This window comes from Desmodus rotundus, chromosome 2 (genome assembly GCF_022682495.2).
Source record: "Desmodus rotundus isolate HL8 chromosome 2, HLdesRot8A.1, whole genome shotgun sequence".
In the NCBI taxonomy this organism is placed as follows: Eukaryota; Metazoa; Chordata; class Mammalia; order Chiroptera; family Phyllostomidae; genus Desmodus; species Desmodus rotundus.
The window spans coordinates 66,840,941-66,856,028 of NC_071388.1; the positions used below are offsets into that span (position 1 = coordinate 66,840,941).

A 15,088-nucleotide genomic window follows, 5' to 3' on the forward strand; every position below is an offset into this window, starting at 1 on the left:
GTACATTAAGAGTGAAGCAAGAAAATGGCTTTCAGTGTAAGGGCCTTTGAGGTTATCTAGTGGATCCTCTTCGTTTAGAAGATACAGAAATTGAGGTTTATTGAGGTGAAGGGATCTCTAAAGATATATGCTTTTCAATGTTAGAGCCAGGACTCTGATGAGTGAATGAATGAATGTGCTTCCAGAATTTAAAGATATATAAGGTATACTATCTGACCTTCAGGGATTCATAAACTACAACCTAAATACATATACACACATTACCAATGGTACAATTGTGATCATTGTTCTCTTAAGTACCCAGAAAATGCAGTGGAAAGACCTACATCTTTCTATCATTATTTTGTACTATTTTATCTCAAATGCTTAACACTTCATCCACTTTGAAATATTTACTTTTCCCTGTGACCATCATAAGCTTTTGTACTTATATCCTTGCCCAAACTCTTCCTACAAAAGGATATCATACTATGAGCTTGCTGAGAAATAAATGCTTCCTATTCCACAATGCCATCCCCAAACTGTCCCCATAGAAACGCTGGAACAAAGAAATGTATGGCCTCTCTGGTCTCCCCAAATCATTTATTAATTGGCTTTCCTTTGTGAATGAGAGGTATAGGTAAATATAATACATGGTGCAATACATCCATTAAGAAATAAAGCATTTGTCAATTATATCTTATTTCTACATAGTATTTCATAGTATATAACAGTGGAAAAAAAGATGATGGGAAATAAGTAAAAGAAGAAGGTTAATGGAAAAGAAGTCATTTTAAAAGAAGTTGTATTTATCAAAATATGCTACATTTTCACAGATATGGTAGTCATCTAGTTTGATTCTTTACAAGCATTAGTTGAATATGTATTAAATATCAGACATACATGTTAGGCCCTGGGGTTACAGATACAAGGCCTTCTGAGAAGAGTTTCCACAAGACCAGGAGTGTTCATAAGATTGGTAATGGAATGGTATTAAAGATCAAGAGAGAAAGATAATTTTCTCAAGAAAACATTAAGGTAAATTCTATATTTACCTAAGCTTTAAGAAATAATTTGATAGGAAATAGAGTCCGCTAAAACAATATTTGGACACTGATTTGTTTTGATTCCTAAATCTGAATCTTAAAAATCTTCCCCATTAATGCATATGAACTATTTGTAGCTACCTTTTGAAAATGAAGAGTTAATGACTATCCTTTAAAAATATTAAAAGAAAAAGGAAGGTAAACATAAAGATCATTAAAATAAATATATTTTAAATATACAAGGCTAATACCTACCAAAATAGCATACTGAAATAATCAGAGATTTCTCAAATGCACTTAAGATAGTTTTCATTCTTTAATATCTAAAGGGTACTTACAATTAAAAATATTTTAAATTAATAAATTAATATAGCAATATAAGCATGTGGAGTGGTAGATACAGTTCGGAAAAAAAGGTTTCAATTTTAATAAATGTCATTATACACTAATTCAAATACCTACTATAGGACTTTATATAAAACTACATTACTTATTTGTTATACCACATTCCTTTCTTCAAAAAAAGTGCATGAGAATCAATTCCACATTTTGAAGAGACTCCCACTAGACAGAAAAGTGATGTATTGAAATTGAAGTAGTTTTCAATTTAAGTAAAATAAATTGAAGACACATCTTGTTTAAAAAAAATCTGAAACCAAGTAATATAAAGTAGGCTAAAGTCTCAAAGTTTCATTGGTAGAAACACTGATAATCAGACAAGGGCTCCCTAGATGATGGAACTGCTTTACTTGAAATGAATGAAGAGATCAATTTTAAGTTTTATGTATTAAGTAATTGCTTTTTTTCAGTGTGAACATTTGTCATTAATTATTTATAGGAATTTGTCATATAAAATGTCTTTGCTTTGAATTGCCATAAATATAATTAACAAAATAATTAATTAAATTTTTGATGTTTGAAATATAAAGTTAAAATGTATAAAAGACAAAAGTTTAAAACACACTGTGATTGACATTAAAAGACAGCACAAAGCATTAGCAAGACTTATAAGCTATGATTGAATGTAGGTAGATAAAGGGTGTGGAATTAATACTGGGGAACCAAAATGGTATTACAATGGTTGTGTTTTCAAAAATTCTACATAAGAATGTATTCCAGGGATTTAAGACCCATAGCTTTATCCCTAGAAGATATTTATATGGAAAAGGACTAAAGAGAGTAACTTTTCTACGCAGAAAATCATACCAACTATTTGGGATTTTGGGTTTTTGAGAAATAACAAATGAGAAAAAAATGCTACATCGATAATACATACTACAGAAAGGAGAGAGTCATTAACTACTACATTTCATTCCAATGAACCAAAGGGCAACAATGTGAAAATACACCTTAACTCTGAATCTTTTAACAGTCTTATTATTTTTATATGACCATCACTATACTTTCTATAGAACAGTTTTAACATACTGAATTCAATTTCAATAATAATTTCCAGTCAGAAGTCTCAGGAAACCAGAGGGAGTTTAGTGCTAAATCTAAATTAGCATAAGCATTTAACAAACTTCTTAATTTATCACATTTATCACCAAGAGGGGAATTGTCAATTATGCATATACCGAATTATATCATTACAGCGCAGCTTTGGGACAGTTAATCATGAACATTCAGTGATCATGAATAACCAGTGAACATTTGGCAATTGGAGAGCAGTAACGTAAACAAGAAAGGTAATTGCATAAGAACAAGAGAGGCTTCAGAGGAGCTCCCAGGCAGTGATCCATGCCATCTCTAATGATTAAACCTTAAAAAAAAATTAATAAAGAAAGAAACAGAAGCACATGAACTACTTTTTGATTCAATTCTTTTCTTTGCTGAAGGTCTCATGGAAGAAGGACCTGTCCACTGATTAGGACATTTTACGTTCTAACCATTGGCATTTTTTCCTTTAACAATGGAATGATGACAAGTAATCAGTGTATACTATCTCCTAGAAAGCAAACAGTGAATTCTAAATAACGTGCCGCCCATACACGGTGCCTGCACTGTCGTCAGGGGACAATTTCAGTTATGCAATTATTGGCAACATGAGATTAATTACTCAAATATTGCGGGCTGACAAAATGTTCTATATTAAAGGGGGTGAGAGGGTAGAGATCATTACAGCTTTACCTCAGCGACTGTTATAGAATCTGGATACAATGTATGAATCAAATGATTTGCCAACATGAGATAAATCAAGGCATCTTCATCTACTTGCAGTCCAAAATATTCATGATAATCACCTGAAAAACCTTGACCTAGAGAACATAAAATCAAGGTAAATGCACTGTTAACATGAGAGTCTTAACTCTACACAAATTTCACTACCAATTAGTATGTTGATGTCAGTTTTGTTATAGCAAAGTGTAATGAGCCTGGAAACCACATAATGTTATCATCAGAAATATACGCTCTACGTCAGAAAAGTGTTCCATATATATCAACAATCCTGAAATTCAATTTTTGTTTTATAAAAGCAAATAAACAAAACACTTTGATTTAAAATTTTAATTTTAGTTGAATTTTATAGCAGAAAAATAAATTGAAATGTTAGTGAAAGGAATTTTAAATTTCAAATTTTAGATATATTTTGTGTTATCTCAAATGTTAATTTAGCTAGCTTCTATCAGATACCTCTTAAGAAAAGCAAATATGAAAACTATCATAACATTGAGACATAATGTTTGTATTATTTTAAATATGTGCTTCAATTTATGCAATATGGATTGCCCATGATTACAAAAAATTTTAACATTCTCTAACACCTTTCTACCTCCTCTTCCTCAACTCCTAATTTTGGTTGCTTATAGAATATTTCAGTTATTGAGGTATACAATTTATTTCCTATTACTTCAGTTGTTTACACATATTTTAATTAAATCAAATTAGTGCTCAATGCCTACATTTTCCTCCTGCTTCTGTGTAAGTGTAAACTCTTTATTTTGAATCATTTTTTTTTACAGGATTCCATCACTGAAAGATATTTTCAAGTGTAATTATGTAAGTTTTTAATCCTTAAGGTCTTTTAAATCTATACCTCTGTGGCACTTCAACAATCAAATTCCTCAGTCACACTTTGTTTCCCTAAGAATTTTATAGGCATTGCTATGGGCAACAGAGTAGTATAACCCAGCCATTTTTTTTCATCCATGAAGGCAAATTCATTTTTCCTCCTAGTTGTCACCTAATGAATTTCTCCTTAGCATTGAATTTTATGAACTTAAACACTATGTGTCTTAATGTTAATTGTTTAATCTCATTTTTTCAGGTATGTGTTCTTTTGTGGCACAGTTTCAGATTTTTTCTCATCATTCAAAAGGGGGGAACATAAGTAACTCAGAATGCTTTTCTTTAACATTTTTAACCCTTAGGTCAAAAATTTGACATCATACGTCTCTTTGTTTGAATCTCTCATATCAGCCATGACCTCCGCAGGGTTAGAAGTCTATCCCATGTCCATAGATTTCAGTTCATTTCCCCAATCCCATATTTCCTTAGGAAATTCCTAGCCCTCAACTGAGGGAGGTTCTGTAGGGGCATGTGGGTATTTTAATTTGGTAGAAAATCTTTCTTGAATTTTGCCATGCTTCCCTTTTTCATCCTTGAAATAAGCTCTCCAAACTGAAAGATATTAATGCAACCTGCCATGCTTTACAAGTTCAACTTCGTCCAAGCAGCATTTCAAGGGAGTATCTCCAAGACTGCTGCAGGTTTTAAAGACAGCGCCACGCTTTGAATACAGCTTCTTTCCTCGGCAGCCACTTTTCAAGACTGACAGTCCAAAGTCTGTTTTTTTGGATTGGTTGTTGCTGGTAAATATTTGACTACTAAAATATAATTGTTTGACATGTTATCTACTGAACAATTACATTCTGTGGTCCTATTTCTTTATATAACTTTTAAATTGAAAAATTCTGATCAATGTTTTTATTATGAATTAATTTATAACTTAATTTAAACGGAGAATATTATATATATAACGCATTATGCATATTTTCTTTAATGTTTAGTATGCAGGAACCTATACATTCAGAAATGGTCTCATTTATTATTTTTGTTGTTTATCTTCATTGTAAATGCTGTCGTGTTCACATGCCGAGAGTGCTGAACAAAAAGGTTTCCTTAAAAACATTTTAGGAGAAAGCTACATGTTAAAAATAGCATGTTATTAGATACATATATTTAACAGAAAATCACTATCTTTTATTTACTTATAAAATGTATTTATACACAACCTCTTGCCCAAAAAAGGACCAGAAGTGACTAGAGGAAATGCATACAATGGAAATAATAAAAATCCAGCCCATAGTAATACTCATTGCAGCTTCTGTAACTGAACCCCAGACCTGGATGCCGTGTGCCAGTGAGAAAATAGCATAGAATCGTTAGTCATATCTGAGTTCAATCAGATTACCTACCCATCCCGTGGTGATGATAGAGCATGGACGTAACACCATCAAAACGAAATCCATCAAAGCCGTATTCTTCCAACCACCATCTGATGTTTGACAGAAGGAATCTCAAAACTTCCCAGCTAAAATATTCGAGAAATATATGGTTAAGCACAATGGTATATAATATTTCCTTGTTATACATTATTTACTAAGAGCATTAATTAAAATTATAAACCTCTACCTTAAGAATAATGATGTTCAAGAAATATATCCTATAAAAACCAGAACTACTAACATTTATCTCATTTGTTTGATGAAACACATTCCAAAAAGAAAATTAGTAAATTTATTTAGCCACAAAATCACTTAATATCTGAGGAAAACTGAGAAAATATGTGCAGGTTAGGTCCAAAGTGCAGTGACCCTGTCTTGTTCAGTGTTGTGTTCTCAGCAGCCACAAAGTGGTAACCGCACAGCGGTGCATACACAGAACGAAAAAACAGCACCAGAACCCCCAACCTGTTGCTTATCTCCGAATGTTCCACAAGATTTTATATGTAATACAACCATTTTTATATGCAACATGTAATGCGTTGTTTCTCCTTTTAGAAAATATAATTCCATTATCAGTAGAAAAACTGCCTTCCATTTTTGTCAGCTCAAAATATTTCCCCATTCCTAATTTCAAACAAATACATTTCAGAGTAAAAAAGTAAAAGAAAAAATGAAGACTTAAAATCAATCACATAATAAGCAGTATTACACTTACTAGACGATTATTTTGTGGGAGTGAAAAAAAACCCAACCTAATTACTAAAATACACATGTTTAAAAAAGTAAAATGTTTTACAAGTTAAAGTGTCCCACATCCATAAAAGAGGAAAATATACCAAAGAACTGTTATAACTCAATTAAAAACACCACATGAGACGAGCCTATTTCGGACAATTGAGAACAGGGCACCAACAATTAGTATTTTCTTTGGGCACGCAGTTACGCTTGAGTTCTCCATCTTATTATGACTGTGGTTTTAAGACTTTGATACCTCATTGAGTTTAATGACAGAGCAGTAGTAGTATACACAAACATTTAGCCCAGTTGAAATTTAAGTATTTTTTTTAAACCTTCCATATATTAAACAGCAATCTGATATAAGTGCACATTAAGTCACCACAATCAGTTCAGAATTGTAAATCTAAACTTTGGGGAGAGATAAGTGTTGTTGGTAATTAACTGCTTTATTAAAGTTGCTTTAAGTTTTAAAAAGAAATGAAAAAACAGAAACCCAAACAATCCAATAGAGATGAAAGGGAGCCATGGAAGTCCTAGATTGTTAGATCCAAACCACTATGAAAGTAGAATTTCTTAAGTTTCTATTATTGAATATTCACTTAGGGTTTAAGGAAAAATTCAATTTAACAACAACCCCCCCCCCCCAAAAAAGGAATAAAAACAAAGAGGTATTATACAAACGAACAAGATCAAAAATAATTATTTTGTATAGAAATTTCTAATAATACATTTTTTAAATTAATAACCCTTATATTTTAGAGCAGTTTTAGGCTCTCAGCAAAACTAAAAAGGTATCTATAAAACAAAATAAATGAATAAATTGAAACAGGTTCCCAGAAGTTGATGGTTGCCAGATCAGACAGCATTTGGGGGACTGGGTGAAAAAGGTAAGGGGATCAAAGTAAACATTCACAGCTACAAAACAGTCATAAGGATACAAAGTACAGCGTAGGGAATAGAGTCAATAATATTGTAGTGACTGCTGGCATGTATGGGGACATGGTGGGACTAGACTCATGGAGAAATCACTTCCTAAGTTATATAAATGTCTAACCACTACGTTACATCTGAAAGTAATATAATATTAAATGTCAAAAGTAATTTAAAAATTAAAAACAATTACAAATATCACAGAAGGTATTTAAAGCCTACCCTTGAAGTCCACAGGGCAGCCTACTTTCCAAACAATTGAAGGACTTCGATGTTGACTTTCAGAAGGTAATGTCAAAAATACATATACCTTAGTGGCCAGCATAAATGTATATATAATAACTACTTTAGTTATTAGTGCTATATCTCAAACTAATTAACAAATAAGTTAGAAGCTAACACCATATTGTCTATTCTGCCTACAGTCTATTGATTAGCTTACTCACATGTTTTTATGAAGCAAGAGTAAATCCCTAACATCCAGGAAAAGATAATGAAATGCAGCTGACTTTCCTGTGAATCAGAAACTACTAGAAATGTTTAAATCACAGGTGTCTGATATGGAAACTGAATACACTGACAAATAATACATACATTTAAGCATTTCTGGTAATCAAAATAATCAGTACTCTAATTAGTTTAGATGTCTGAAACATTCAACCTGTAATCAAGTAATGAGAACTTATTAAGGAAATTTTGTCACAGACAGATAATTCCAATTTTAAGGTTTTCAGGATACTATCTCTAAAATCAGAAACTGATGATTGTCTCAATTTCTGCCAATAAACTTTATAATAAAACAACCTAATTTTCTTGGCAAGCAAGTATAATCAGATACAGAAACATTTATTAGGTGACGTTATCATTTGTACTTCAAACCTATTTAATGCTGTATTTATTTGTGGTCCTTAATGACTCCTAGGATTTTCAAAATAAGTAACTTAATCCACTGCATCTATTAATATTATATACTAATAAAGAATGACATTATTAAACAGTGGCTAAATATAACAAATATGAAGAAAAATTATATATTCCTCTTAGCTAGTCAACAGTCATTTAAGAATGGCTACTAAATGGTAAACCATAAAATAATGAAGAAAAAAGCACACATTTTGACCTATTTCAACTGACTGACCTTGAGCAAAGAGCCTTAGACATCTTCTTTTATGAGAGAGGTACGGCATGTCAAAATTCTATTTTAAAATAATAGAATTTTAAATTGCAATAAAAATAACATTCTAAAATGTCACTATTAAAAAGCAAGTAATATCTATTTTTAAAAATTAAAAAGAACTCATCTATTTCATTTTAATTAAATTAACCAATAAAGAAAAAATGTTATATTTTTGCTCATACTTTTCAATAGATATCATACTTTGTTAAAAGAAATTGATTAAGAGAAAAACTGAAAAAAATCAAAATGTGGTTATTTGTATCTGACACTAGATAGTAGTATCATCAATAATAAAATGTATCTTGGATTTTAGACACAGAATTAATTTGAAATAAAATTAGGTAGCAAGCAGCATAAACTCTAGGGGGACAAACTGTTAATTCAACTACTAAATATCTGTAATTATACAAACTTCAGAACATAGGTAGCTATTATAAAATTATTTTGAAGTTTTCTTTTCAATGTTACATGACTTTCTAAATTTTTACCTACGTAACTTTATTTTATATAAATTAATTTTGTTTAATTATATCTTCAAAGCCCTCATTATCTATATTCATTATTAAAATGAATATTTTCTTTCCCTTAAGGCTTAATTTGTACTTAGATTATTAAATATTGTATTAAAATTACCTCTACTTGTATTATCTATGTCTTTTGGGGTATCTTCTAGGAGATAAGTGGGAAAGGATAGCATATTGTATCTTTTTTTCCTTTTTTTCCTTTTTTTATTGTTGCTCTATCAGTTGTACCAATTTCCCCCCGATTGCTCTCCCCTGCCCCGCCCACCCCCACTCCCACAGTCAATTCCCACCCTTTTGTCTGTGTCCATGGGTCATATATATACCTGTTCCTTGATTAGACCCTTCCCCATCTTTCCCCCTTATCTCCCTTTCCCCTCCCCTTGGGTCAGTCAGTCTGTTCCTTTACATGCTAAATGCTTCCAATTGCACTTTTACTTAAAAAAATACTGCAGGTCCTCAAGGAATATTGTTTCCTTCAGTGTCATTTCTTTACAACATTAATGAAGAAAAAAACCAATTTCTGGCCAGGGTCACTGTCTGAGTGGAGTTTGCACGTTACCCCATGTCTGTTTGGGTTTTCTCTGGGGTTTCTCATTTCCTCACACATCCCATTCTGAGCGCGTTGGGGTGAGTCGGCGGGTCTACACTGTCTGAGTGAGTGTGAGTGTGGGTGGGTGAGCGAGTCCCTGTGTCAGGCGGGCATCCTCCAGGGCAGGTTCCCATCTTTTAGCCTGAGCTGCAGGGATAGGCTACTGCCACCCATGGCCTTGAACTAAGCACATTGAAAAATAATATCTTACTTGTTTTTATGAATCTTTTCTAAATATATAAATTACTCAGATTTATTTTAGTGTTTAATATTAGAAGTGTTTTGGGTCTTTATGTAGAAGTTTGGTGATGTTTTTGTGCCCAGAAATACGCTGTAGAAACTTAACTCTTGTTTATATCAATTAACCTGTGGTAAAGTTGGTTTAGTTATATGCTATTTTATTTTCAAGTTGCAGTTTCCAAGAACCCTGTATGACATAAAGTGAGGACTTACTGTACTCAACTTGAGAAATTTTCAAGTCTCTTTTTTCTCTAATTTAATCTCTATTCTTGACAAGTGTGGTTACCTGCTGAAGTAGATATGACAAAGGCCAAGTTGGAGGAGAATGTGTTTGTGCCTGTGCATGTGGGTGTAAGCAGAATGAGACCAACATGAAAACTGAAAGTCTGATATAAAAGACAGATCTAGAGCAATACATAACCCAGTCAATCTGATCATGATGACCTGAGTGATTAACAAATTAGAAGTTTTTCATGTAGCTTGTTTTTAAATAGGCTTATATTTCTCTGATATCTCACAATGATTGTTATCAAAGGTGAAGGTTATCAAAGCATTAATGCTTATGAACAATGTATCTTTTTCAAGGTAGGTAACTCAAAAAGCTGCACAGCCCAAGTACCAGAAAGCAAAAACTCAAGTTAGGTCACCCCTGTAATAAGACATAGGTGAGATATTATGTGAAGTTACTATGTGTATCATCTGAACAAGGCACAGCTCTTCTCCAGAATAAATCACCATAGGCTAGCCAGTTACAAAAAGAATACATATAGACATAGGTATATAGATAAAAACACACTCCTGTTTTTCAAACAACAGTGAAAACCTTAGCTTACCTACAGAATGAAGCTAATTATTGCGGCAGGTCCAAACACTGACAGTGACTTGAATATAAAAAGATAAACATCATTGAAAAATATTAAACCATAATTGGTAATCAGGTTTGAAAAGTGTGTTTTAATGGTAAAAGTTTAGAAACATTATCCATTCATATACTTTTCATTTTCCATGTTTTCGCTCCTCATTGATTTATTTGTAACAGATTAACTATGATATTTACAAAAACTATTATAATACTTCAATTATGGAAGACACATCCTTAAAATTGATAGCTCCCCATTATCTTATTAAAATTTATAATTAGGTATGCAATATTTATTTACTTGTATTTAACTAGCTTCATTCCAAAAGATGACTTGAGGCAACTTATCGATAAATATACCTACAGAGTATTAAAACTAAATGAGGAAAATACAGGTGAAGAAGAATAAAGTTCTTGCAGACATACAAGCATAAAGCATCTGAGAATTAATTTTATTTTCCAGTCCAAAATAATTGCAACTTTATAAACTATATTGACTACAGGAGGGTGTTCCTTGGTTATCACCCCCACATAACGAATATTTCAGGGCAACATTCAAGGAACATATTGGTTTAGAACACTGAAGAAGTTGTTTTTTAACAGGCAACGATGTACTCTGAGACCCCAAATGGACTATCCCTGCAGAGAGGAGATGAACTGGGGAAAACCATTCATGTAGGGACAGAGGGAGGGCAGGTTGAAAATAAGAGAAGCACCTAGTTCCTTGTGAAATGGTCTGTTTGTGGGGAAGGGAGGGCAGGCATGTGCTCATATGTGTGTGTTCTGGAATGGGATATTGAGGGAATTAATATAGAGGCTGCTATTAATCATATTTAAATTTCAACCACTAAATTTGCTAAATAATATACAGCTCTCTAATGTATATTTTTGCACATTCCCACAAAGGGAGCTAGCTTTTAGTGGGCTAACTGGGGTAGAATAGGAGGGAGAAATGTGACATTATGTACAAAAGAAAAGGAATTCAAATTCAGTGAGTTATTACTGGCCACCAGGCTCTACATGTTACATAGTGTCAGTTAACAAGGCTATGATATCCAGTATGTTTTATGATTTGGGAGACTGAGAGTTAGAAAAGCTAAATAAAATGCTAAGGGTCACCCTGGTAAGAGGTACAGGTGGGGTTCATCCTTCTGAATCTGAAATCTCAATTCTTAAGTATAATTGATACCACCACATTCAGCGTAACTATTTATAAATTAATTCATGTGTGTGTGTGTTTTGAAATTTTCTTAGTATACCAGTATTTTAAAACCACATTAAGTGTTGGCCAGGTGGCTTAGTTGGTTGGAGCACTGTCCTGTACACAAAAAAGTTGCAGGTTCAATCCTCAGTCAGAGCCCATACCTAGATTGCAGGTTCCATCCCTGCAGGGATTGCAGGTCAGGGTGCAGAGGAGAAGCAACCGATTAATGTTACTCCCCCACATCTCCCTTTCCCTCTCTCTCTTTCTCTCTCTCTCAAAAATCAAAAAAACATACCCTCATTGTGAGGATAAAAAATAAAAATAAAACCACACTAACTCCCACATACCCATAGCTCTAATATGTGGTCATCTTAGTTGTGTGACCTTAGCCAAGGGATTCAACTTCTCTAAGCCTGAGTTGTGTCCACTGTAAAGTGGAAGACAGTTTCAATACCCTCCTAAAAGGTAGTTAAATGGGATAATGTGTATAATGTGGTTAGTAGTATTTAATACATTACAGGGTAAATTCAGGGAAGCTCGCTCCTATTGGCTCCTATTAGTCAATCAACTGATTTGAAATATATTTGTAAAGATAAATTAAATATAAATTGAAATAGACCAATATGTTCTAAAACTATATATTTTTACCTGCCTCATTGATTTTATTTTTAATCATTTTTATTGGTATTCTAATACAGTTTCCCAATTTTTTATGTTAAAAATGAATCTTCATACAGATAAGCATGTTGTGGCTAACATCAAAACAAAATAAGCCTTTAAGAAACTCTGTATTTATTTTTTCTGGAGCAGGGTGGTATTTACACATTGGGGCACTGAACATATACTGACTGCCTGCTTTGTGCCAAGCGTAATGCTAGGTGCTGGGGTACGGTGATGAGTAAGAAATACACAACCTACATTTTCATTTAATTCATTGTCTGATGGGAGAGACAGCCACCTTAAATTAATAACACGAGCACACTTAATTACTGTAGTAATTAATAATACAAAGAAAAATACGGTAGTATGACACTGTATTGAGAGAGGACCTGCTAATGTAGGCTAGGCTTTTCAGAAGGTGACATTGAAGGCCGCGGTCTCCAGGATAGAGGGGACGCTGTATTGCCCATTCACATTTACGGGAAAGAAATCACTTTGTACAAGTTCAGAAAAGTTGCCAATGCACATCTGACCAGGGTGTCAAAAAACTATTCTAGCCAGTTTTCCAAAACTCAGTGTAAATACATAATCTTTCTGCACCTTACCCAGTATGATCATTTTTTAAAAGAGTATATTAAATTACTGTTCTCATTTCATGTAATTTCCTAAACTTTTTATTAAAGTGAAAGATTAACTCAAGATAATTTTTTTTTCTGAGTTTCAGGACACAGACTCCATAATTGAATCATTTCACTATACACAAAGAGAATCCAGGCCTAAGGTTTATACTGTGTTTTAGGCAAACTAGAATTCCAGATAACCTGGAAAAATCATGCTCCAAAATCAAACCAAAACCATCAACCTGCTCCTATGACAGAATCAAATATAAGAATTGTCATTCCTCTCCTATCCAAACTCCACCCATTATTCAAAGCCCAGCAGACACTTCACAGTCTTCCTGGCAATTCTTTATATTAGTTCTATGTGAAAGAAAACAGAAGTAAAACCGGTTTATGCAAATAAATGCAGTCTTCTGAACTTAACCATAGATGTCAATATGGTAGGAATCATGCCCCACAGCTTTTTAAAGTTAATTTTAAACAAACTGACTTGGATTGAATTAATAAAGTACAGAAAAAGCTAAAAACCTCAAATAAAAATAAAATAAAATTTATTTTTAAGTCCAACATTAACTCTGAAGCAGTTTTAAAAAAGCAAATTAAACTAATTACATATACTACTTAAGCAATTTCATTTTAAGAGTTACTGAGATAGGAAATAGAAATTAAAAACAACACAACTCTTCACTTCACTGGAATAAAAGCAACTTAATGATTATGATATTTTGGATGCCAACAGAAGTAGCTCTGTGCAGTATGACACAGGATTTTAGAAATATTTCTTTTTCATAAAGAAAACTAAGAAATTATTTAGTTGGAACACTCAAATAAAAGATTATCTTCTTCCTTTCCCCCTACAGTTTATAATCCCTGTTTAGGGACCATTTATAACATGGCTACCATTATGAAAAATAAAATCATTAAACTCTTCACTAAACATATTACCTTATAAATACATGAAATTGCTTATTAGAAGTTCTAACGCATGTGAGCACTCAAGCAAACACAGACCCTAATGGGAAAAAAAGTTATATGTCTGGCCTGTAGTTAGAGTAAGTTGAAATCAGCCTGTATACATAGCTTACATTGGAATAAAAATGCTTATGTTTAAATATTAAAAATTCCCCCACATGTTATATAAGTCTCTGGTGATGACAACAAAAGAAAGAAACCACAAAAACATCAGTATCCTTAAGGAATCATCAGCTTCTTTTTTGTTTGCTCCGGTTATAAATTTTGCATTTGCACATTGCTGCCTAGATTTTCAAAAGGTTCTGCAATGATTAATTTAACAATCTACCCATGTTGCTGTAATATAGCCAAGAACTTTTACATATATAATTTATAATATCCATATCAGGGACAGATTAGTAGGCAAAATAGAACTTCCAACATCCGGGAGTGTTATTAATGCAGAAATAAAGTATGTCACCAAAATATGACTACTTATAAACAGACTTCTCAAGCTTGGGTGCTTTACCCAAAAGATTCACATAAACAATGATGTCTCTTCATAAGAATCAATTGTACCTGATGATTTGGAAGTAAACAAAACAAATTTTTAAAAATTCTAATAAATGCAAATAGATATGAATACTTACTAAATACTAGGTCTTATACAAAGTGCTTTGTATGAATTATTCCATGGAATTCTCCACAACCCTCAGGCATATACACTGTAACAGGTTTTAGCAATTTTTTTTTTAAGTCAGATATAAACATTTTGGGCCTTGTGGGTCACATATACTCTCAGTTTATGTCACAATGACTCAACACTGCTCTTATTGGGTAGAAGAAGTCACAGGAAACAAGTAAGAAAATGGGCGTGGCTGCATTTCCATAAAACTTTAACAAAACAGGCAGCAGATTTGGATAAATTTGGCCATAGTTTACTACTCTTACAATTAAAATCACGTTTTACTAGTACTAGTAATGTAACGTTCCCAGGGCCACACAGCTGACCAGTGTTGAAGTCTGAATTTGAAATCAGGTCTCTCACTGCAGAATTAAAGCAAAGGACTACTATACATATCTGCCTCCTGACAGCAATTTAAAGGGCTATTTCAGAATAAAG

At 32.7% G+C, this 15,088-nt stretch overlaps 1 protein-coding gene across 1 annotated transcript in view; it reads right to left on the reverse strand.

Annotated features, from left to right (window-relative positions):
- GBE1 (1,4-alpha-glucan branching enzyme 1) overlaps nt 1–15,088 on the reverse strand; it is a 260,412-nt gene that overhangs the window by 78,129 nt on the left and 167,195 nt on the right. Inside the window, exons 8-9 of the mRNA XM_053918274.1 lie at nt 5,444–5,559; nt 3,156–3,283 (exon numbers count right to left, since the gene is read on the reverse strand). Coding sequence (XP_053774249.1) covers nt 3,156–3,283; nt 5,444–5,559 — 244 coding nt within the window. The remainder of the gene's footprint in view (nt 1–3,155; nt 3,284–5,443; nt 5,560–15,088) is intronic.